Source organism: Dermacentor silvarum, chromosome 2 (assembly GCF_013339745.2).
Source record: "Dermacentor silvarum isolate Dsil-2018 chromosome 2, BIME_Dsil_1.4, whole genome shotgun sequence".
NCBI lineage: Eukaryota > Metazoa > Arthropoda > Arachnida > Ixodida > Ixodidae > Dermacentor > Dermacentor silvarum.
Window position 1 is genome coordinate 184,707,197 of NC_051155.1, and position 26,612 is coordinate 184,733,808.

The following is a 26,612-nucleotide window of genomic DNA, read 5'->3' on the forward strand; positions in this document are numbered from 1 at the left end:
ATGAAATCAGTGAGAAGAAAACTTGGCATAGGACAAGGCAAAATGTATACACTGGAAGATAAGCAGAGTAATATTATCATCGATTTCGACGACATAGTAGAAGTTAGCAGGAATGTGGAGACGTTAATTCAGTTCAATTCGTTTATTTTTGAAGTGCCCATAAGCCTTGGTAAAGGTGCACTAGTGAGCTTACTTTAAATGCTCAACGTTGGCTCCGGAGAAGTCTTGTTCGACCACCGTTTATGGAGGAGGAGGGAGGAGGAGGAGGAGGAGGAAAGAAAGAGAGAAGGCAGGGATGTTAACCAGAAATGCGTCTGGTTGGCTACGCTATACTCTGGGGTACGGGGAAGGAGTATCAATAGAAATATGAGATAGAGGATGGGGAGGGGTGGGGGGGGGGGGGGGAGCAGTTACGGAAATGTCTGACGAAAAGATTGAGAACCTCCAAACACGTGCTGACGTTACGTTTATTTAAAATAAACAGCGCCACTTTAACCGTTCAATGTAAACAAAGTCTGCACCTTTATCGTATAGTTGCCGTTTTAGTGTACGTATACTTATAAATACATTGCACATGCCCGCAGTTGGGGATTGGCCGAGAAGATATATGTAAGGTTTCGAAATTTATGGCAGATAATAATGACAAACACCGAGAAATTTGGCATGACACATATCGCGGGAAATGCTTGGGAGGGTGGCTTGGTTTGGTGACGCCTGCTGACGTTGAATGCCGGTGGATCGAGGATGTCCACCTGTCGCGTAATATATACAGTTGAGGTGTCTCCCTTGAGCTAGTCAATGTCCGTAGCCGGAGGTTTCCCACGCATTAACCCATTAGATTAATTCAATGACGGTGTTGCATAACTGCAGTACAAATATCGGCTGCATGCTATTTACATAGCTTGTGGATGGTTGTACTGCGTAAACATTAACATATGCATGACAGTAAAGTTGTGAAATGTGCGGTGCACAAACATAAAGATAGCGTGAGTCTATATAGAATGGCAATAAAGATCTTAGTAGTACGCATCGCATTTAGTTAAATGGCATTAATTAACCACTTCACGAAAACCTTCACTTCACATCTCTTCTCATGCATCTCGCATTGGGTATTTGCGGACAGAATAACGGACAGTACACGAGAAAGATAATTAGATGGAAGCTCTCCTGTTTTCTTGGACAGGCGCAAAATACCTATGCATCAGAGTATACACACCGTTGAGCTATCTCAGCGCGCGATGCTGGCGTGCATGTATCGAAAGGGATATAGCTAAAACACACTGCATGTGTTGAGCGAAAAAAGAAAGCGCCAACCAAGTGTCGACGCGAAAAAAATATGAGGTCGACAAACATGGTGGTTGAAATAATTCGATGATTAAATTTTCATTGTATCTAGCTCTCTCTCTGTCTCGTTTTTCATGTTCATTATTCACTAATTTCGTGCCTTGTTCGTATCGTAATTCACACGCAATCATGTCTACTTTGTCTTGTTTAGCGTCGACACTTAGTTTACCTTTTTTTTTCTGGAAGTAGTTACAAGATAGCCAGATTCCAGATACGCCAGACCCGTGTGAAGTCAGAACAGAATACCTTGTCTTCAAAAGCACACAAATTCGACGCGCGCGACGAAAGCGTGAGGCGTGTGGGAGCATCCGGGATAGACTGTAATATCATTTACACTCTTTATTCACTTTTAAGGGTGTGAGGGTTCGAGCTACAGACCGATTTACACTCTGGTTCACTTTTGATATTGTAAATTATTTTACTGTCTTTATACCTGCGCGCATGAAAGTTGGCGCATACTTAGCAGATGGTGCTTGCATGTAGTAATACATCCTTTTTAGGAACCCTCTATTTCTTTTTATTCATGTCTAGCTTTGTCATTCCTTTTTTTTTTTTACACGCAGGTACGTAGACATTGTACTCTACCTATGGCGTCGACAGGGGGTTGATACGTCTATCTTTCTTTTTCTACCAATAGGCCTGGCGCAATGTGGTAACTTTCTAACGATATTGGCGACTATATATCAAATTGTTCTCGTGAGAGGCGAGACGTAATGTCCAGCGAGCCTGTAATGTCCAGCGAACCCTACCTTTAGACCCAACGAGAGGGAATGTATACAACGGGCCTGAATATCCAATCATGTATGTATATACATGCAGCGAGGAGAAACATCCAACGACACAGAAGAAGAAAGAAAACGACTAGTTCTTTATATTTATAAACAACCAGTCTTTTTCTTCTTCTTCTTCTTCTTCTTCTTCTTCTTCTTCTTCTTCTTCTTCTTCTTCTTCTTCTTCTTCTTCTTCTTCTTTTTTTGTAGCAACAAATATAGAAACGTTTGGTACACGCTTGAACGATATTTCCAGCAAGGAAACCAACCGCTGTACTTGTGAGAACAGTGCCTCTTTCACCAAATGTTGGCGCGCTTTTTTATTCTTAAGTTCTTCGTTCAACTCCCTGAAGTTAGAGCGTACGTACCAGGCAACTTTGAAGATAAGCGTTTGACGATCTGCAAGTCGTTTCAGTTTGCTTAAGAGAGAGAGAGAGAGAGAGAGCAATAGAAGAGGAAAGGCAGGGAGGTTAACCAGACGCACGTCCGGTTTGCTACCTTGCACTGTGGGAAGGGGTTATAGGGATGAAAAGAGAGAGAAAGGAAATATAGAGAGCACATATTGCTTAAAAGCAATGCCTTTGCCTATAGGCCGACTTATCGTTCAGCTGCATGATCACGAAGTCTTGATCAATCATGTGCGTACAAGAACGCCTGATCAGTATTTTTCACTCGTGCTTACTTTTACGTGATGTTGGTGATGATGCCGATGGTAAAAGCTCACGCTGAGCTATATTTACGTTACTTGTTTTGATTTGCCAATAAGCCTTTAATTGGCGCTAGTGGGGTGTCATTTTCGTCATTAGCCCTGTAGCGTGAATTCTCGTGAATTAATTCTCGTATTCGCATTCTGCTCGCCCTGCAGCTGTACGTGCTCTGAGCTGTCCCACGAGTCGTCGCTACACAAACACATGGTAAGTGCATGGTGCATGTACACGGATTCATTTCGACCACCTGGTTCTTTAACGCACTTTAATCTAAGTAGAACAGTAAACTGGACGAGTTGCTATCGATTCATATTGGAATGGTATAGAGCTTGAGCTTACACGGGACGAAACAAAGACACAAGACTACCGCGTACAAAGCGCTGACTTTCAACTGACAAATTTCATTAACATTTCGTTCCGTGTTATAACTCTATAGCGCTATACGCTTCAAACGTTAATCTAACAGCAGGAGTGATTTTGCATTCCGCCCCAATCGGAATGCGACTGGCCGGAATCGAACCACCGCCACGGGTCTTGAGGCAAGAAATAGCTGGGCACGCTGGCAACGCCATCTCGTTTCTAGTGAGTAAACTATAGTCGGTGAAAATCATCTATATAGAAGCCGGCCTGTATATCCAATGAGTCGGAATGTCCAAGAAGCCTGAATTGTATATATTGTATACAAGTGTTTGTATACATCTAATGAGACGGAATGTCCAACGAAGATGAGTACACGTTGGATATTTCGTCTCTTTGCAAGTATATGTATGCATGGGCCGGAATCCCAGGTCACGTAGCCTCATCCCTTTGCGGCGATTCCAGGGGTGGTGTTCCGTAAGAGTCCACCTAGTGAACTATTCATTTCGGCTGTCGCTGATTGGCTGCAGTTGTACGAGCGAGAAGGACACTGGCTTGAGGCACCTGTCTCCACCTCACTCGTGCAGCTGCAGACGAAATGGACAGTCCACTAGGTGGACTCTTAGAGAATACACCCCCCTCAGGACACTGCATGCGCGTGGCCACGACGTGGTTCAGTGTTGCTGAACACACAGGCGTCTCGTCTTCGTGTTTGTGTGACCTGTTAAGAGAACTATTTTTTGTGAGCGCGGATGCATATAGAACAGGCGCAGCACGCTTTTATGGGAGGTGCATCTCCTGTATTTTTGATCTGTCATTGACTATAGAAGCCAGTTTGTAGTATAGGCAAGTTAATATATACAGACAAGTTAACGGCGGCAGCTCACGAACAAAGACTGCGAACTGACCCGAGCTTGCAGCATGTGTAGGCAATGTCGTTTTCGCTCTGTTCCTTTCTGCACGGTGTCGCTATGCAGGTTTCAGTCAGCAGCGTCAAATGTCGCGTCTGACGCGCGAAAGCGCTCATGATAGAGTGTTGTTTCTTTGAGCAACGTCTATGTCCAGACAGCGCGCAATGAAGACGTAACAATGCGACAGCGTGAACACGCCAAATTGCGGAGAGAATGTGACGTCACCAACCGCTCCAAGAACGACTGATGAACGAATTAATTTATAACGGCCAACCTTCGGGAGCGTGTAAGCCGCTGATTACACGGCGGTATCGCCAAATCCTGCAGGCAATGCAGCAAAAGCTAGGGGCCCTTTCAGTGAACCACGAACGAGACCCGACTGTGCATGCATGGGCTTAGGAGAAGAAGAAATCGCCCTCTATGACTTGCTAATCCATCCGCAATCCTTCCACTCAACCGCGGTTCTTCATCGTCATCGTGATCATCACCAAAGCCGCAGGAACAGCTTAAGGCCGTTGCAACTCCAAAGCCTCTTCAAATCACAGAGCAGGAAGGTTAATTAGCTGACGGTGACGGACGAGCTAGCCCTTCTGGTTATCTGCATTGTGCACAGGGCACAATTTGATAGCACTTTACTGCGCAGAGGGCTTTTCTACCGCGAGTTTGAGCGACGACTGCACGTCTCAGATTATGGAAAATAAAGGTTTCGAGAAGAAATAAGATTTTTTCAGACCATGGCTTCATGGCATCTGCGGACATCAAAATACACGTGATATTGGCTAATATGAATGTTAATTACCAATAATTGTTCCAAAGCCAGCGCACTTGTTGATACATCAACGAACATAAAAGCAGACAAACGAGCACTGGTGTTTGTCTGCTTTTGTGTTCGTCCACGTGCCAACAAGTGCGTTGCCTTTAGGGAAATAGGGGTCAACGGCAAATCGCACACGAATACCTCCTCAGTAAATTATTATTTTTTATTTACATTTGCTAATTAATATTTTATACATCGACTTTAGGAAGGTCACGTTGTATTTAAAGTCACGCAGTGCTCAAAGCATAACCTCTCTAGGAACTTTGTGTCTAGCAGCAGTTTCTAGAAATACGAACTCGGAATTAGCCTCGAGTTGCATGACTGTTCCAGCTAAGAATTTCCGTACTGTATTCGAAACATATCGTTACAGTGCGTAAACATGTTAACGAACAGCATCGAATTTGGATGCAGATTTCGAGTACTTAATTCATGAAACTGGTGCCACACACATATCGCTTCTAGCAAAATACATTGCTTTAAGTACTGGCTGACTTCATTTCTGTAATTAAAACATACTGTTCGAAGTAATTAATTAAAATAATTGCGAGTGGAATTTCCCTGGAGATTGATTGCAAGTGACGATTACTGCCCAACTATTTATGTCCACCGTTGTTATGAAGCTTTATCAGTAAAAACTGTCATTTTTGTTTCGAATCACCTGTTTTCAATGATCCGAAACAGTCGTCGTAGAAACGGGCGCTGTAATGTTAAGAGTTCGTTGTGTCTTTGCCATGACGCACATCACTAGAACAATATCCCAAACCCTGGGTGTACTGTTGCTGACGCGTCCAACGACAACACGGGTATACGTAGCCATCTAGCGCATGCTCCACAAAGCTGAGGCACTGCTGAACTGAGCTTGATTATTTTCACACAATAAGGCTGTGCATCGTCAAATTTAAGCACGAAGTGATCTGACAACAGCGGTTGGCGGGCCACAGCAGCTGTTCGCATGCAATTTTTTTATTTAATAATGCAGCACGTGACGCCGCATAATCAACGAGAGCGTGGCTGAGTTAGTGAAGACCAAGAAATGTCTTTAAAGAGGAAATGGGGGGGGGGGGGGGGTGTCTAGTTATTAGCTCAGGGGCGGACAGCAAAACTTGGTTCTTGTCACGCGTTGCACTCATGCAGATCACCACTTGCACGTGACAAATGGCGAGTGACAAGCGCGGTGCGCGCACGGCAGACCACGCCGCGCTTTGGCACCGGGAGCGCGCGCGCTCGGGCGCCGCGCATCCCGTCCCCTCCCGCGCCGGTCGCGTCGCGATTGGCCGGCGCCTCGCCGGTGGGCGTGGCGCCGACCTATTTAAGCGCGCGCCGCGTGCCCTCCTTCTCTCGGTGCGCCATGCTTTCCTCTCGGTGCTGTGCCGCGGCGGCGCTTGCGCTCGCGTCCTCTCTGGCCGCGTTGGTGGTGGCCTGTGCAGCCGCATCCTCCGGCGCCGAGCCAACGACCACGCCGGCGACCGTCTCGTCGCCGGCGGCGGCGGGCGGCAGCGCCGCGACTGCCAACTGCACGCGGTGCGGCGGTGCGACCATGCAGTCCCGCGCCGTGCGGCTGCAGGCCATCAAGGCGCAGATCCTGAGCAAGCTGGGCATGAAGCGGGCGCCCAACGTGACGCGCCGCGCTCTGCCGGGCATCCCTCCGCTGCACCGCTTGCTGGACCGCTACGACGCCGGCATGATGCAGGCGGACGCGCCGTTCGAGCCCGGCGAACAGTACGACGACGACGACGACTTCCACATGGCCGCTGAGAAGATCATCACCTTTGGGCAGCACGGTGAGCCTGTGTGCGCTGCTTGGTTGCTTTTCGTCTTATTTTGTTGTTGTTTTTCCCCCATCGAGGGTGTCGAATTTCCTTCAGGCCGCATTTCATGCTGCGACGGCGATTTCGAATTGTATCCTTTCGTTTGGAATGAAAACATTTTTTTTTTTTTTTTTACATTCTTAAATTGCGCCGTTCGCTTCGGACCGGTCGTGAATTTGACGCATATACAAGCCCCGCAACTGTGCGCCAAGTATGCGCCGCTGCTCGCGTACTTTGTACATATACCTACCAATGTGTGCAGATACTTCATAACATTGGCAACGGTGTTAAAGTGGGAATTGCGTCTCGCCTGCGCCGCAGTTCTCCTTTGTCGCCTTTCTCTGGACCCTTGCCCCTATATATCAGTTGCGTGTGGGTTTCTTGCCGGCATGCACACGATCCTTGGCCACGTGCCTCCATTTTCTATCGCTGATGCTTAGAAGTGGCAAGGATAAGCGGTGTTTGCCCTGTTTACGAGATGAAGAGAAGTATACGTGTGTCCGCGCTGCCGCAATGTTATGTATCGGAAATGTGGAGCTCTCTCTGAAATTTGGGGACCTGGCAATTAGTGCATACGTAATTTGAACGGTCTGTGCAATCTTGTCTTTTCACGCAATAACGACGGTGCATTTATCTTTTAATTCCATGTCTATATAAAGGTCTTCTTGTGTTGCGCTTGTATTTTTCGTGGCAGAGGTTTAGGGTCGATGTGGAGCGGTAACGGGGCTTTCCAGAATAATTGTCGCTAATACACTTCGTGTTTAAATTTCTTCTTTGAAAAAAGAAAGAAAAAGAGGGCGTGTGATAAGTGTTACATTGGTTGTCACGGCTCCTTTAGCGTTTCCGTGTACTGTTGTGTCTTGTTAGCAACAAAATTCACGGAAAGCAGAGACGTCTGATCGTCGGGGATAAAGCTACTGAATATCTATAAGTTAGCGCGTAGAACACGGTTATAACTCTTATATAGAGCCTCATGGCTTCGGAACTGCAAGTGTTATTTTTTAATAATTTTTTAATTGGGGTGAACAAGACTTGCCTTAAGGCGTAATGTATAGTGTTGCATTATGTGTATGCTGCAAGATCTGCGTTGTGTATGAATTAAAGCAGCATTCTGTGGCATCTGTTGTCGTGTATCTGCAGCGATCATATATAGCTGGTCACGTTTATACACGAGCTCAAAGGCCTGAAGTACCTTCTCTTTTTTGATAGCTCCCTCCTACAACGCTTCTTAGCAGACATCTTTGTGTTCCTTCCGTGTGCACTGCAAATTATTTTCACCCTTCAAAATGAGTAAGAGTGCAAATCGGTCTGTAACTCACACCCTTTTTAGGTGTGAGGGGTGATAGGTAATTATAGACCGATCACTTTTTAACTTATATGCCTGATTCACTTTTAAGGGTGATCCATTTACGATCATGCGAGTGTTTAATGTATTAATGCAAGAACGAACTTGAAGGGGTGGCCTGCATGCCTTGTTACTCTTCGTGCATTTTATTCGTGTAAGTACCTCGTATATAAGCATACACTCGATCCGGTTTTCCTGTTGCTATGTGGTGGGTGACATTAGTGTCACGCCAAGCCCATATCGCCATGTTTGAGCATGCCATACGGGCTGCGCCGCACAATAGGATATCTCTCGCCAACCCGCACAGGGGGCCTCCCGTATATATATACAGAACGAGACAAGCAAGCAGGAACGCGCAAGGGTGCACGAAGTGATATGTTGAGTCGCAGCGTTGTTCCAGCAAATGGCGACCCTAGCGGTGTGAACGCGGAAGCCATCTCGAGCTGTGTGTGTGTGTGTATATATATATATATATATATATATATATATATATATATCGCGACGGGGTCGCCTCGTCTCTATCGTCTGTTGTCCGCGTGCCAGCGCCCACTTTTTCTCCCATTTTTGGTGCGCGAGATAACGCGACAGACAACGCAACTAGTTTTTTTTTTTTTTTTTCCTGTATAGCTGTTTGTTTCTTCCCCCGCATTCTTAGAGGTGCTATACCGTTTCCCCTTATACAGGTGTCCCTTACCTTTTCGTCAGTCATACCCTACCTTCCTTTCGTTCGCCAATGTGGCATTTATATATAGCTATTGCACGACGCCATCAATATATAGGTATTCGCTTGCTGTATTCCTGCGCATCAGCGCGGTTTTCTTTCTTGCGTGGCGAATTTTAGAAATCTGTCGACAGTTATTACGATGTCGAACCGTGCGCGGCGCCGTACGACGCACAGGTATTATCAGCACACTGGGACGAAGCGGCATCAGCGCCTGGTTTGTCCTTGTGCGTTGTTGTGCGCTTTCTTGCAGCGCCTGTCAGCACTATGCTGAACCACTATGTCGACCTAACTTCTGCTGAATTGACATAAAGCCTCTCTCGCTCTTTCTCTCTCTCTCTCCAACTATCCGAAGCGTTCAATGCGCTATCTTTTACGGGGGGGGGGGGGGGGGGGGGGATAGAAGGAGAAAAGAGAAAGTTCGCTATCGCGGAAACGAAAATCAGCTGTTCTTTCTTCATATCGAAGTGTCAGGCGCGGAGATGGATATTTCAGAGAGTATATGGCCAGAAGAAATTTTTCATTCGGACGCGACGTAATTCGGGTTGTGCATCTGCCAACCCGGACAAGCCTACGAATGTTGCTTCGCCCGCATGCTTTGCCGTCTAGCAGTGAAAGCGCCCTCCCCACATGCGTATAGCTTAGGGCATGATATATGGGATGACCGGATGAGTGCAGCGCATTAGAAAGTCGATGCAGCTTTCGAAAAGAGCCGCTGGTCTGTGATGGCGTGACAACAACACAAAGATGGGCGGCACGTTAACGGTGAAGGTTCTCAAACCAAAGGCGCAAGTTCGCAACTCCCGCGGGAAAGCTTATTAGACAGATATGAACTAGCGCTACTAAAGCGTTCTCTGAATTTTGAAGCACGTCGCGAGAGCTCCCCACAGATTTGATATAAATGTCGCCAAGCGGACTTTTCAGTACCGACTTCGATCGCCAAAGCTATAGTGTCCGGAATTTTTCGTTTGAACTGCGTACGAATTTTGTGTTTGATATCAAAGAAGGTTAATGATTCTTCGGATTGTTGAGCTCCTTTGTTCTTCAAGCGCACCGGATGAGGACATAAGCACTAAACATAGACGAGTATATATAATGGAAGAGAGCTGATGCGCGCGTATACCACTTGCGCGCGATCTTACAAGTCAAGAAATGAGAGCACGCACGCAGCGCGTGACCTTGTCACATTGAACATTGCTGTCGCCTCTGATTCAGCCGTTCGTTCCCGATTGACCATACTCGGGAAAGTATCCAGAAAGCATTTAAATTCGTGTTGCGTTTCTAACTTGCTTGCTTTCTCTTCCTCTTTCTCTCTTGCGTTTTAGCAAACTAATGTCTCCCTTATTTATATGATCGCGAGGAATTATCGCAATCCCGGCCGCGGCGGCCGCATTCCTATGGGTGGAATGCAAAAAAAATGCCCTTGTGCCGTCTGTTGGGTGCAAGTTAAAGAACACCATGCGGTCAAAATTGGCATACCTCATAATCAGATAGTGGTTCTGTCACGTAAGACCCCAAATATCTTTCTTTTCTTTTTTTTTTTTTTTGGAAAAAGCAGGACCTGAAAAGACACAGCTGTCTTGTGCATGCGTACGTATTCTATATGTTTACATGATTAGTGCACTCAAATGTCCCAACACTTCTTACGTGCTGTATAATTACGTCGCGCAAGGCCTTTCACGAGAACAGTACACCCATCATGCCCCATTTATAGCATTCGTAAACGCTTTCGATGGCGAACAAAAATTCATTGATGTAGCGGAGGCGCATATCAACGCTCACTGACATGTCTCTGTTCTTATATTGTCTAATCGCTGCTGCAAAGTCTGCGATCTACGTCGCTACACAGAGTGTCCTTGAGGCCATTTGTTTGTACGGCACGCCATTGGAGTATGTGACCTTGTCCGGCTTTACGCTGGACAAGCCAGCTTTATCCACGCCGGAAAGATGGAAAAGGGCGGGGGGTTACGGGAACTCTAGAATCACGTTGAAGCTTCGTTCTGGTTCCAACCGCGGGTACGTCATCCTTCATAGTTATAACCTGTCCACTTAGGTTATTAAATGGACACTCCTGGGGCGTCATCGACCTTTCTAGGGAAAGTATTGGTCCAGGGAGGTGCCGTCGTACGTGACTTCACGCAACCCAGCTTCCTCCGGGTGGACGCCTGCGCTGTTTAAAATGCACGCACGAATATATAAACGCCAGGCATACTTGTCGCGATTACACAGCTGTCACCGACGCCGCATGCATCGGGGCTCACGAGTGTGGCGCCGTCCGCGATCTCTGTCTCGAGGGTGCGGGCGGAGTCGGTTTCAATCTACATCAACAGAAGAGGCACAGCACGGCCGCGCAGCTTGACAACAGCAGTATAATCAACTGCGCAGAGCCACTTGACAAGGGCCGTATATGCGTGAGAACACGTTTTGATGCGACGGCTTACCCAGCATTCACCAGAAAAAAAAGAATAAAAAAAAAAAACGAAACAAGTACGCCGGGAACGTTTTATATGGAGCAGAAAGACAAACGTTCCCGCTTCCTGCACGCATACTGAGACTGTGGGCACAACAGCAGACGCTACCGCACAGTGTGTTTATATACATAAACACGAGACCTTTAAAGTTTGGAGTGAACAAGAGCCTTGCCCCCATGCTGGCATTCCTACATACGCGAGTGGTTTGCGTATACATCAATCACCGCGCCGAGAAGTGGTCTCATTAGGAACGAGCCAGTTTTCTGTTTCTTCTATAGTCGCCCAGCCGCGCGCCGCATACCTACCGACCTGGCCCGCCGATGCCTCCGCGTCGCAGAGAAATTTCTTCCATCAGCGGAGGCGCCGGTCAGCTGCTGCGACAGACGGCCGTCGCGCCGAGGAGAAGACACGACTGAGCGACGCCCCGGCGTCTTCTTCTTCCCTACCGTGGAATGCGCCTATCCAGCAGCAGTGCGCGGTAGCCAGCTGCGCCGACATCAGCAGCAGCGACGGCACGCGTCGCGCGTTTTCTTCCGCGGCGCCAGCGAATATCGGCGGCCCGGCGTGTCTTTACCGGTTTCCGCTCAGCAGGGTCGCGCGACACATTATCGAACCGCGTGCCGCGGAGCCACTGCTTAGAGCGCTCTTGCGTGCTGCGCGGCCCGGCCGAAGACGCCATTTGCATAGATTGGGCCTTTTTGATGGAAAGCGTGCGTCGCGACCGGGCCAAGCTGCACGCATCCAGCGCACCTCTCTGTGCAACTTGATCGGTTGCCTGCACGTCGATCGGCTCCAGCGCAATACATATACCCGGGCGCGCATAGTCGCATACCCCCGGACGTTATGCATGTACGTGAGGTGGCGAAAATGCGCCCGTGGCAGCGGCTGCAGAATCCGGAAGCCTGCTGCAGTGGGGCATGTTAAACCGGTGGTATCCGCTGTGGCAACAGCAACAGCAGCGAAAGAAACGTGAGTAAACAGACTTAAGCTCCTTTGGAATGAGGTTCGCCGGGATGTTATGTAACCACTCTGTTTGGGAAATGGCAACTGTGCCCGAGGTATTCGTCGGACGCGTTCACGTGTATACAGAGTGGTCGCTGCACTCGTTTTTCCCGCGGGTCGTGTTTGCTTTAAGCACGTGAATAAAGCAAACGACAGCTTGATACCTGTGTACTCGTATGAGATGCGTAACATTATGGCCCTGCTGTAATGATCCTTGTGTCCACGTAGTCACGGGATGGAAAAACACTTGTTTCTGGAAAACACGGGGAATGCGGGAAATGGATAATTTAAGACGATGAGCAACGTGAGACCAAGGTGAGAGCAGGAGTCAACGTTTCGACAAGTGGACAAGGGCCTTGGAAGGCAAGGCCAGATAAGGCCTTGAAAAAGACAAGTCCACTTGTCGAAACGTTGGCTCCTGCTCTCACCTTGTTCTCGTGTTGCTCAATGTTGTGTGTGTTCGATTTGTTTGATTCGTGTGTGTTTTAGCCTTGCTGTCCCTGTCGGCAATTGGCAAGCATGGGCCCCTGTCGGTAAGAGAAAACTTGTGTCACCACGTGTTTAACCGTTTAGGGTCACGTACAACTGAGAGGGCATGCAGGGTAAGGGTTTTCTATAGGATCCGGGCGACGGACAGAAATGCCTCATCAAGGATGCATCTGAAATTTCTCATCTTTCAAATTACTGACAGCATCCTTGACAGTGCATTCACCTCATATGTGAAAGATCACTACGCCGAATCTTCAGCAACTCATATCTGCATCAGTGCTGACAATCCTGCATTGTGAACAAGGTTTCCAATGATACCGGTATAGGTCCAGTTTCGTTGTTGTTGTGGTCAGTGATAAAATATGTTTCTTTTGTACAGATCTCATTTCGCAAAAGCTTTGACGGGAATCCTCTTTCTTGTAGGTGGTCACGGACCTAGTGTTTGCTTTAAGGAGGTATTTATGACGTAGCTCCGGGTATCCATCTTGCACTCACGGAAGTGGTCACGTACAAAGGCTGCATTTGTTTAAGTAGGAACAATAAGAGAATAATTCTCGCACTGTGGAGCTTCGCATCATCCGTAGCGCGACGTACTTAGGTTATATATATATATAGACATCCACCCAAATGTAGCAATTTGCTACAATGGAAACCCAACCGGGTTCCTCGAAAGAAAGCCTCGCAGTTGAAGACAAATTCGTCCTGGTCCGGGACTCGAACCCGGGACCACCGCCTTTCCGGGGCAGCCGCTCTACCATCTGAGCTAACCAGGCGGCTAGCAGATGGCAGGGCGAAGTCGAACTTGTCGACAACTCGAAGCAAAGGCAAGTGTATGACGTAATAGTTCAGCGGAAATCCGCTAGGTGGAAATCCACCTAGCGGATTTCCGCTGAACTATTACGTCATATATATATATATATATATATATATATATATATATATATATACACATATACCCCCTCCCTCTCCACGTAGGCTATAAGTCGCCATCCCTTTTTAATAAAGTTCTTATTTCTCTCAATTTCCTGCGGATGCTTTCTATGTCCACACATTTCGAAGCGTTCCCGCGCAATCATCCAGTGTTTTTTGATGACACTTGTCGCCCGTGTATATGTATGGATATAAGGGGCGTCGTTTTTCGACCAACGAAATCCTTCTCTGCTCCGGACTGCTTCGCTCACCTTCCGAAACTCCTTTCAGCATGCATCGCGGCGTATAGCTACACACATGTGGGGATCGCTGGACCGCGACCCGTGGCGCTGGTCAGCAGCTGCAAGGTCGGGGAGAGAACGCTGCCACCTGCGCGGGACGGGCCGGACCCCTTCGGGGGGTCATGACCCCGCGGCGAGTTTCCCTTGGCCCGTGACCCCTTCGCAACAGGAACATGCATTCCCGCAGCGGAAGAATCGGGCCTGATTCTTTTTGTCCGCTGGTGAGCTGCTTTGCTAGCCTGGAGCCCTGATTTCTTGCACTTCTGACTGGTTATTTTTCTTTTTCGCTGTGCGTACGCTCCGGACACTGCGCGTGGAACGCTATACCGTTTTCTTCGTGTCAGCCTCGATCTTCGCGCTCTAAAGGTGCATTGCTTGCCCCCACACGAAGAGAAGAAGTAAAGAGACCAGATGCCCGGCTTTGTGCCCCGCTCTGCTTTTATGCGCGCTCGATCCTTGACCTGAAACGTGAGGTATGCCGTGTTAGAGAATGCGCGTATATGCCGAGAACGGATGCATTCGCGGAATCCGACTTCGCGCAAGATAAGGCGCGCGTGTGTGCAGGTATGTGCATGGAGTCGAAATTTTCAACGCGGGGAGGGAGTAGGTGGATGGGTGGAATGTAACATTTACGCAGAATGTCGAGCTCTGGTCCTTTCGTTGCGGCCTTTGCATGCGCGCTGGTTGGAGCACATGTCATCCCAGGTTTCTGCTGTCGTCGAAGGTTCACCAATACTTCTTTTTGGGCGAGTTGGTACATCTTGAAACTTTGGGTAACAGCGCAAACAGACGACCACAAGAAGGGAGACACGGACACGCAGGCGCTGTGTGTCCGCGAAGGTTCACCACGTGTACGATCTGAGTTTGTCCGTATAGTCACTGGATCTTATTCACAAGGGCGTCCCAGAGTAGAAACCGTAGAGTTGGGAGAGGGACTATCCTGGTGCAATATGCTGGGCTGAAAGGGTTGAGAGAGAGAGAAACTCATTTCTGAACGACTCTCATTTCGAGTCATCGCTGTCGGAGTCCAACAGGGTCCGGGTCGTGGTGCTGAGTCCATTTGTCTAGACCCGAGGGATTGAACGGCTATTGCTATGCCAGAATGGAATAAAACGGCATACGCTGGTGGGGTCCAGATCCTTGGCTAAAATGACCTGTTCAAATTAGGTATGGGTGCAACATCTACATACAATTATATTTAGCGCTTGATAAATAGTTCCAATGTAATGGTCTTCTTTTTCTACCTTCCGCGCATACATTATACGCCAGCTGTATACATCCGATATTTAATTATCTTAGTGTGCACATCCCACAATTACATAATAACCTTCATCGTGTTCTTCCACCTCGCTGCGAGAGCTGCACACAGTCTTCTTTAGCTTGAGCATACAGAAGCGCAATCAGTGAAGGAGACTCGCCAACAGTGTAGCTTAGGCCTCCTCCACATGGGCAAGGAGCTTCGAGGCGCGGTCATATTTTAGAGGATACGTTATGCGCCGATCGAGTGCGGCAATAGACTGCTGCGCGAAAGAAAGGTGCACGCACGTCTTTCGTCGAAGTATACACGTACCATTTAATTGTCGCACGTGCCTCACGTGACGTTAATTGCACGTAATACATAAGTGCATCACTGAGGGTGTTCGACAGCATCGATCTCGCTCGACTCATTTGGCTGGTGTACAAAGACGATAGCATGTTGTTCGGCTTGGCACTGTCCTGTTAACGCTCTTTCTTTGGGACAACTTCGAATTCAACGCCTTTTCGATGGTCACATCTGTGGGGCACGTTGACGCCGCTCTCGACCCGTATAGGGCTGAGTATACCGCTTACATAATACATAGGTGTAGCAGCATTCATACATGTATGCATGCATTACTCCATGCCTGCAGGTGTGTCCTCTTGCCAAGTGCAAATGTTGCTACTCGCAACGCGTGCGTCATTCATGAAGCAGAGCGAGAAAGCAGGACCACGGATAACGCCTGCGGCGTGCGTCACGCGGTTATGCAAGAAGTATTTCAAGCGGTGGATACGTTGACATATGTTGTGCAAGCCAGGGTGCGACGTCCTTCGTCAAGGTTACACTCCACGTTGCTCGAGTAGCTGAAACGGTCACTGGTTCACAAGTATTAAATTAAGGCAGCTCCGTGCAGATGCAGCTATAGATGGTATACGGGCCCAAATGGGAATGGGAACCGGCTGTATATGCAGTATATATATAGACAGGACATTAACGTTCACCTGCACCGTCCGCCGCATACATATAGTCCATCCGTTTTCGCTCCGTGCAACCAGCACTGTCGATCGCACGTAGATTATATAGGAGCACTTCTTGAGTCACTTTTGTTCGCCCACTGGAAAGTGTCTGGTCAGCGACTAAAGCCGAATGCCGCTTTACATCCTATGAACTGTCCACCATCACTTCTTTTCACTGCTTCGGGCCTTCAGAAACCTGAAGGTATACGTACCCTTTCTTTCTTCGATGTGAAGCAACATTTGCGGCGTGCTCTACTTTGACAGGAAACTGTCGCAGCGCAAGAATTATTCAACGCCGATGCTAGCATGAAGGTGCTTTTTGTATACATAACGTGAAGTGGGTGAGACTGGCCTTATTACCAAACCGAGCTCTGCAGTAACTTTCGTGCTCTCTTACCACGATATCTGTGGTTCCGTCAGTTATATCAAGTGAGGGTGGTCTCGCCAACCTCAATATGTGTGTGTGTGTGTGTGTGTGTGTGTGTGTGTGTGTGTGTTGTGTGTGTTTATATTTTCCCCGATGATTTCCTTGGCATAATTGTCTGTTGGATTTATATCGTCATGATTATATATATATATATATATATATATATATATATATATATATATATATATATATATATATATATATATATATATTATGTGTGTGTGTGTGTGTGTGTGTGTGTGTGTGTGTGTGTGTGTGTGTGTGTGTTGTCGTGGTACAACGCGAACAGAAGATAGGGAGACGTTCTTCAAGCACAGCAGGACAACCAGTTCAAACAAAACAGAACAGAGACACATCTTCTTCGTCCTCTAGGGATCCCACTGACCCACTATATAGACGGAGTGCGTTGATGCCCCCATCGTCGTTGTCGTGTGCCTAGAGCACACGCGTCATTTGTCCCTCCCTAAAAGAGCATCGCCCCGATGCTAGATCAGAAATGTCACTTGCGGAATAGTCAATCGATCACATACGGCTTCATGCGTACAACATGCACAAGTTCAGGACGGTGCGGGTGGCGCCGCGTACAGTTGGGACTATCGGGGACGACCTCGTAGAACATCATTGAGTCGCCGCAATACTCGATATGGGCTGAAGTGTCGCCTTAACAGCGTCTCGGAGAGGCCATCGTTTCCGTATGGGTGTCCAAACCCACACTCGGTCGCCGACTTCATAGGTTACGGTTCTACGGTGAGCATTATAGCGGCCTGCGTCGTAGTCTTGCTGCTGGCAGATCCGCAAGCGCGCGAGCTGCCGAGCCTCTTCGGCGCGTTGCGTAAACACATCGGCGCCAGTGTTCGTACACCGTTCGTACATCCCGGCCGTGAACAAGGCTGAACGAAGTCATGCGCGTCGTCTCTTGTTTCGCCGTGTTGTACGCAAACGAGATATAAGGGAGGATGTCATCTCAATTTCTATGTTCGACATCCACGTACAGGTGCCCAAAAAATAACTCGGAACGCCAGACCGGTGGCCGCTCGTCGGCGAAGCACACCTGCGGAAAAGTACAGCCTTGGTCTGCGCGTGCGCGGCATCCCTATATAGCAAGCAAGCCTCGCTCCATATAGTGCATCTATACGCGTTGCCTTGCGCCAAAAAACTTGCGGTTTGTCCCTCTTAGCGCTGCGACAACACAACTGGGGGGGAGGGGGGGGGGGGGGGGGGCTGTAGACTACAGCGTGCTCGCGGGCTATGCAGCGTAATTTCTAAACGTACGCGTAATCCTTGTGGCGTATTCTCGTCGGAATCTGCATTCATTCTAAGAGATAGTCATGCTTTCTGGATAGATTGCATGGATGGAATAATTCACGAGCGTCTATAACTTTTAATTATACCTAATGTCTTGCATACCTGGGTCTATTATTTCGCCTAAAGAAACTATGAATTCATGGCTTATCTTTCATGTGGGCGAGTGCCACGGTTCGCCTATATAATAGCACTGTACAGCGCACTTTTCAACCGGATTATCGTGTTGCGCGATGTATTTTAGTCCTTGTGAAATTATATTCCGAGCCGCATTTACTACTTGATAATAAGAACAGAACTTTGACAGAACACGACGGCTCCTTCAACAAGTATGACTGCGTGTAGTAATAAATGTTTTCAAAATGACATAAAATGGCGTTTCCAACACGCCAATTTCATGCACAGGTATTAATTTTATGCATGCGGCACTATAATAAAGGTATCTTCAATGCTTCGCAGTCACAATGAATATAGCATACACATATATTGTGGGCTATTTATTTACGAAATCTGGCCGCTTCGCTGCAATTTTAGTAAGGAGTACTCTAATATTTGATCGCGTGTCTGCGTTCGTTGGTGCGAACATTCAATTTTTCGTTCAGTGTGTTGATACGTTGCTAATCAAGGGGATGTTCAGCTGTGTGAGTTGAATGTCTAACAAAAAAAAAAGTTCATTGGGGTCTTGTATCGATTGCTAAGTCGACATTGACGGCGAAAGCTTTAATGTGTTGACGTCACTTCATTTGGGATTGTTTGCTTATGAGGGTAATTAATTGAATAACTACTATTTGGTCGTAATTCGGTTTATTATTTTCTTACTTCATGTTACCGAGTTTTTAATTGATCCTAATTAGTATGTAACTGCTCTTTGACACTCTTAATTAGTCTTAATTTGGCGTGAACAGTCTTAACAGGGAGCCTCGAGTTGATGTTAAGTAGTCTCTATTACTGTTCGCAACCCTTAATTACATTTAATTTATTGTAATTATCCTTGGTTACTTAGTAATTCACTTTAGCACGCTTTAATAAAGGTCTCGTATGATGTCCGTGTTCTGGTTAGAATATATTAGTTAATTATATCTATTAGTCTTTGGGACTCTTTAATTACTCTGAATTACATTTAGCTACTGGGTTCTTAATTCACTTTTACATGCTTTATTGAACGGTAGAGGTGTAGTATGCCGCTTTCTGATTTTTGCTACCGCAAGTGTTGTCCACGATGGTCACATTCCGCGACTAATGAGCCAGTTAAGCATTTCGCTTTAAAGGACGCCGATGCCCAGTAACACGCACGCACAGCAAAGCTTATGCTCCATCGCCTGAACACGCTCGCACACAGCGTTTCAGAGACCGCATCCTGCGCAGCCCCCCTGTGACAACGCCAAAAGGCACCCAACGATATTCCTTTGGAGCAAGGCAACACCTATTTAGATGCACTGGGGAGCGAGGTGAGCTTGCTAGGGAGACCGCGCATGCGCAGACCCTGGCACTATTTTTTCAGCAGCGCGCTACGCCGACGTAAGGTCACCGGTCCGGCGTTCCGAGTTATTTTGTGAGCATCCTGTACATTGAAAGCATGTCTTCAATTGTTTTGTTGAGGCGCTCCGTCAATCCCGTGGTTTGTGGATGGTAGGCGGTTGACTTCCGATTAGCCGTTCCACTTACCAGCAAGACGTGATCTAAAAGTGCAGCCGTGAATGCGGTTTCATCGGTCGGTTATTACGACGCGCGGTGCGCCGTGTCGCAACACAACATTCTCAATGAAAAAGCGCGCCACCTCGGCTGCTGTGCCTCTCTGGATGGCCTTTGTTTCAGCGTAACGTGCCAGATAGTCGGCTACGACGAGAACAAAGCGATTTCCTGCAGTAGAAGTAGGAAGTGGGCCCAAAATATCCATTCCAATTTAATAAAATGGTGTTCGAGGAACCTGGACAGGTTGTAGGAAGCCGGCTGGTTTCATCGGAGGCGACTTGCACCTCTGGCAGACAAGCGCGAACGTGATGTTTCACGGCGGTGGCAAGTCTCGGCCAGTAGTAGCTTTGCCGCAATCTGCCCAATGTTCGCGTGTAGCCAAAGTGACCAGAAGTCACCTCGTTGGGACAGGCTTGACGTACTTCCGTACGCAGAGCTGCAAGAATGACGAGCAGATAGGGGGACCCGGTCGAAGAAAAGTTTCTTTTGTAAAAAACTTTGGCTCGTAAACGAAACGATGACAATCCTCTTGCGAAAATTTGCAGATCTTCCCTCTAAGTAATTGATTAGACCAAGTAACTCAGGCTCGTCCCGTTGTTGAGCGATGGCGGATGTGTCCAGAACACTAAGAAATGCTGTTTCATCTTCTTCGAGTGAACAAGCCGACTCTATCGGTGATCGAGACAGGCAGTCAGCATCTGTATGTCGCTTCCCCGACTTGTACATGACTGTCATGTCAAACTCCTGCAGCCTTAGGCTCCAATTAACGCGCCCATCGTCCAGAAGGATCTTCAAGGTTCGTCAACCAACACAGTGAATGGTGGTCGCTGAGAACATTGAAAGCGCGACCATACAAATATGGGCGAAATTTCATAACCGCCCATACCACGGCGAGGCATTCTTTCTCAGTTGTGGAATAATATGCCTCTGTGCGTGAGAGAGTTCTGCTTGCGTAGGCAATCACTCTTTCCGTGTCCCTCCTGCCGCTGCACAAAAACAGCTCCCAAGCCAACACTGCTGGCATCAGTGTGGAGCAATGTAGGAGCGGTCTCATTAAAGTGGGCAAGCACTGGAGGTGTCTGGAGACGTTACGTGTATATCATCATCATCATCGTCGTCGTCGTCGTCGTCGTCAAGGACTATATCTATTGTGTCTTGAAAGAACTTCTAGTGAGAGCCCTTTGAGAATAGTAATGCGAGGAGTCCACACGTGCGCTACAAAATGATCGTGGCAACCCAGATGCCGGCGGGCGCCGCTGCACACGGCGCTCTTGAATGAGGCACCGGCCCGCAGTCACACCTGACGCCCTGCCGGGCGACAGGTGGCAGGCACGCACATTTACCGCAGGCGCCGCCGCGCACGTGCTGTCGGAGCCGCGCCTGCGGTCTCGTCGTGTTCGGCCGGCGGAGTCCACGCGATGGGCAGTGCAGATAGCGCCCGCATCATCGCAGCTTGCATGCACGATGCGACCTCGCATCCGTTCACCGTCCAGGCAACCTCGCTGGGGCCAACCTAACGGGCTCTAGCGACGGGGGCGAGAAAGAAAGGAAAAAGAGAGAGAGAGAGAGAACGCCGTGCTGCCAGCCGTGCGTGCCGATACATCATACCGCGCGCCCAGCGAGGCGAATCTGTACCCACCTTTGCATACTCTCGAGCAAGCAGACTTTCACGGAGAGTGCTCGCACCGTCGCGCATGTGTATGGGCTTTATCGCCGCCCGGTTTCTGCAGCTTCTATTCTCGGACAAAGTGTGACAAAATGTGCCTTGCGGCCAGGCGAAAAAGAGTGCTCTGTACATGGCGAAACCCATCCAGCGGCAAAAGGGAATGGGGAATGTGACAAAAGTATTTCATGCAATACTAAAAAAAAAAAGGGGGGGGGGGGGCGAGGGGGGGGGGGGGTGTAGATCGGTGCTGTTTGGTCGCGTCACTTTAAGCACGGACATGCAAATTATTATCGTCCTTTTGAACGTGTGCCAACATGCGCTCGGATGCGCGTATTTCCGCGGCGGTTTCACCGAATCACCAATACGAGAAGTGTGGCGAAATGGGCTTGTTGATTCACCTTGAATAGCCGTAGTTGAGCGCTTAGTAAAGACCACGGTGTATGATATGTATATATCGTTCACCGTGGTAAAGACGAGGACACACACGGGCGCCCGTGTGTCTCCATTTGTGTCCTCGTCTTTACTAAGCGCTCAACTACTGCTATCCAATACGAGAGTTAATATCATACAAGTTTTCCATATTCTATTTTCTAATGTTTTACGCGTTAAATTAGCGTCTTTAGTTGGTCCCCCTGTTGACCCCCCTGTCGCGCACCTATCGTGTAGGATCTGCTTCTTTATTCATGCTCAGCACTGTATGTTGCCTGTTCTCGGTTGCTCGGTCTTGCACGCATATTGCTTCAGCGAGATCAGACTTTTGTCTTCACGTCTGTGTCATTGTCCCTTACAAAAATTTATTTCGTTACTAGAGGCATTTGTCCATAAAGTCTATTGGACTTTCCATAGAAAACATTCTATAGACTAGTCCATAGATAGTCCAAGGATTTATGGCCTTGCGCATTCTCTATAGAATGTCTATTTACAGATTATATTCACTGGTCTATAGACTTATGGCCTTAAAACATTCATCGACTCTTCTCTATATATACCGTGTGAGGCGATAGACGAATCCTTTAGCCCTCTCTATAACGTAGCTAAGGACTTGTAAGTTGACCATACTTGACTGATGTTTACGCACAAAGGTCTAAAGCACATTCAGATTCAATGCATATGCAGAATTGGCGCTTGACAAAAGCTGAACAGTCAGTGAAATTGAAAGGCAGAGGAGCTTGACTTTCAGGTAAATTCTCCTGCTCATCGGTACGTTGTTTGTAATTTTGAAGGCAACCAAAATACTCAATTTATTTAATCACAAACACTAAACGGAATGAATTTTACCTTCTTATAGGAGTTCATCAGTTCCATGGTTGCGGTGGACATACTTCTGTATATGACTACCGCAACAGACAGTAGGCCAGGCGATTCAGTGTCCAAGACTACGTGATCACAGGCAGACGCAGGCTTGAATTAGTGAACAGTGCGCGGACAAGTTTTTCTTTTCTTTCTTCTTTTTTTTTTTTCTTTTGGGGGGGGGGGGGGGGGGGGGTGCTCAGGAATTTGCATTGAATAGCCTAGAGACCTGCATCTACAATTTGTTCTTGCGACGATGGCGATGCAGATCAGCATAGCACAAATGGTTTCCAGCAGAACGTATGGACACGGACAGAAACGGACAACGACATACGCTGGACTAGCAACTGAATGTTTATTCTTGGTTTTCCACGCCTTTTATAGCACAAGACAGCCAATGCTTTTTCTTTTTGTCATGCCGGTTATCCGTCTATCAGAGCGAAATGTCGTCTTTGCGCTTCTTTCGCAACTACTTGCGAAAGAAACTTTGCGCAAGTAGTTGCGCAAAGTTTCTTTCTGGCTTTGAAATGCCAGAAAGAAAAAGAATTAGGTTTCTTGATTTGGCCATCACCTTCGAAACGCAGCACACATGCTGGAACTACGAGACCCGCTCTTGCAACGGGTTCCTGCCATACGATTCCGACCATTCTAAGAATGTAAAACGAGCCATCGTGACCACAGTGCTACAAGCCGCCCTAAAGCACGGCGTGTCATCACCTCATGGAAGAAAGCTTCATGCACCAGGTAACCAGGCTCAACAACGCTGGCTATCCGAAAGGCCTGCTTACAACTGTCGCCGAAGGGTTGCTAAAGAATGTGAAACTCCTGAACAGCAAGCCTCAAGAAGAAGAAAAGAGTCAACAGAAAAGGAAGAAGGTCGCTGTTGTGCCCTATATACATGGCCTAACCCATAAGCTAAAGAAGATAGCCGGAAAGGAAGGCGTCACGGTTGTATGTTCAGCACCAAACAAGGCATATTCAATGTGTGCGCGAGTCAACAATGGCCAGAAAAATAAGCAGTGCACAATCAACCACCAGAAGAAGTACACTACCTGCAAGACAGGGGTGATATATGATATACCTTTATCATGTGGCCGAAGATATATGGGACAAACAGGCAGGTGTGTCAAGGACAGGACAAGAGAGCATGCAGCATCTTTAGAAGGAATCTCCGCTGGGCACCTCGCTTTTCATCATCGCCAGCACCATTCCACCGAACAACTTTACGACATACAGGTTTTAGAAAAAAGTAAAGACAAGCTGACGCGCGAAATTTTAGAAGCCATGGCCATTGACAGAAGCGGAAAATCATGCGTCTGTACACCATCGATACTGCTAACAGAAAAAGAAGAAAACTACTTGCGCAAAGACGACATTTCGCTCTGAAAGACGGATAACCGGCATGACAAAAGGAAGAAGCATTGGCTATCTTGTGCTATAAAAGGTGTGGAAAACGAAGAATAAACATTCATTTGCTAGTCCAGCGTGTGTCGTTGTCCCTGTCTGACCGTGTCCATACGGTCTGCTGGAAACCATTTGTGCTATGTGCAACCAACGAGCTCAGGCAAACACTATTCTGCAGATCAGCATGTTAGGCTACTATTGTCCGCCTCATCGAGTAACCCAGCTCAACGATAATAATTATGCTAGCTGCCACAGGCGATTTTTAAAAATTCCGTAAAGCGTAATTTTGAACACCCTGTATATATATATATATTCACACTTTTACTTCGACTCTAGTTATGTGCCAGATGATAAACACATACACACACAAAAAAAAAAGTGCGGCCGGTGTCGTAACCTTATATCCCGTCTCCTTCTCTCGGCAGATGTCTACGATTGCTGCCCTAGAAGGCAGTTCTATATAGAAGGTGCGGAGTAAGAAGTCTGCAGCCTTGCGCATTGACCAGCCGCTACAGTATGCATACGAGATCATTTTGTATCGGGACAACTTAAAATAAAAAAAGATTGCACAGAGTAGTCACAGTTGTGGCTGAAATAAAAGAAATATTTATCATCCGCTTGCCATATAAAGGAGAACGCTACCGACGGAAAAGCCTTGAGCTTTTTCCCAAGTCCAAGGCTACAAACGGGGCTATAGTTGGCGGTACTTTATGCCAAAGCGCGCTGCTTGTGGGATGCACGTAACTACTAGACGTGAGAAGACACAGAAAAACAAAATGAGTTCGTTTCGTCTGTGTATTCCTTGTAACTCCAGTGTCATCCGTGCGACAAGCAGCGCACTTTGCCGTGAAGATTTGTTCGAGGAAGCGATAGCCACTGCTCGAACGTTGAACCTGTATGTATAGACCACGGAAGAACTCACTTCATCGTTGAGACCATTTGTGCGGCACTTGTAGCGCACTTCAGCGTCGCTAGAATAAGCTGTACGGGGGCTTACGGCAATTGATGCACTGCAGTTTAACAGCGGGGACCCACAGCGGCCCACAAGAGGCGCCCTTTCCGTCCGGCCAACGGAGGGCGACACTCGGGAGTAGCTGCTCACAGCACTCCATGTACTACACTGGGCGTTGTGCGGATCCTGGCTGCGGCCTCCGGCAACTGCGGCGGGGTGGTTCCGGCGGGGTCGCGTGCGGCAGAGTGGCTGCCGCTGCCGACCAAGGTCACGGCCGTCCCTCTTGACCTTGGAGGGGCTGCGCGCTCTCCCTGGCGTAATGCCTCCACCCTTCGAGCCATGCCGTCGGTCATGTGTGTCGCGGCGGCGTATACGCGAGCTTTCGCCACACACCTGTGCCGCCTTGCACGGTATTGCATGGAGATGACACTTTGTCACGCACTCTGTGTACGAGCAGTGATACGAAAAGGACAGCTGTGCTGTTCTCCATGTTGGACGTAAGCCGACTAGCCCAGCCGCACCGACGGCGTGTATTCACCGGACATGCGTCTTCTTGACCTCCTTCCTTGCTTTCCTCCTCTATTACCCCGTAGAAAACGATCACGTGGTCCTTTACGCGCTGTAATTACATTATCATTCTCTTGTAGTTTTTCACTTCGTTCGATATACCGCTGTAACCTGCCCCCTCAAACTGGATTATTAGAGCTTGCGCCGGGAGAAACTTGTGTACCGCGACAGCCGCGGCAGTCATATAGACGGTTAAATTCGAGCTATAGCGGTGACACGCGTGAGCAAGGGAAGCGTGGTATGCTTGCTATACCATACGGGCCTGTACACTTGTAACGAGTATACAAAACGCGAACTCGCGGAGCCTTTCGTAATCATTGACAAGAACGGTCGCCCGCCAGTTGTGTTAAATAAAGAGCATGATTGTTGCTATACGAGGTCTGTTGGAAAAGTATCCGACCTTTGGCCGAAGAAAAAAAAAGAAACTGGCATAACTGGGGCGTTGGAAACCTAATCACCCTCAGAGTAGTCTCCTTGAGACTCCACACACTTCTCCCAGCGGTGCTGCTATTGTGTGAAGCATTCCGAGAAGGCCTCTTTCGGAATGGAGTTTAGCTCAGCTGTCGTTGCAGCAATAATGTCTTCTCTTGTCTGAAATCGCGCTCCTTTCAATGGCCTCTTGATTTTGGGAAACAGCCAGAAGTCGTAGGGGGCCATATCAGGAGAGTAAGGAGCCTGTTGAACTACGGGAGTCTGGTTTTTCGCCAAGAAAGTCTGAATCAAGTGCGAGGAATGTGCAGGAGCATTGTCATGATGGATGCGCCAATTTCCTGTCGACCACAATTCCGGTCTCTTGCGCCGCACAGCATCACGTAGGCGACAGAGGACATCCCTGTAGTACTCTTTGGTGATTGTTTGACCCTGTGGTGCCTACTCGTAGTGTACCACACCGCCGGAGTCAAAGAAAGCATTCAGCATCACTTTGACGTTGCTGCGCACTTGTCGGGCCTTTATTGGTCTTGTTGACGTGGAATGCTTCCACTGTGACGACTGGGATTTGATTTCCGGGTCGTACCCGTGCACCTAAGACTCGTCACCAGTGATTATGGTGTTCATGAAGTCGGGGTCACTGTTTGTGGACTCCAGCATGTCCTGCGAGACTTCAA

At 48.0% G+C, this 26,612-nt stretch overlaps 1 protein-coding gene across 1 annotated transcript in view; it reads left to right on the top strand.

Moving 5' to 3' along the window:
• Positions 1-5,131: 5,131 nt before the first annotated feature.
• Positions 5,132-26,612, top strand: part of LOC119442281 (growth/differentiation factor 8) — an 82,952-nt gene continuing 61,471 nt past the window's right edge. Inside the window, exon 1 of the mRNA XM_037707097.2 lies at positions 5,132-6,687. Coding sequence (XP_037563025.1) covers positions 6,255-6,687 — 433 coding nt within the window. The 5' untranslated portion in view covers positions 5,132-6,254. The remainder of the gene's footprint in view (positions 6,688-26,612) is intronic.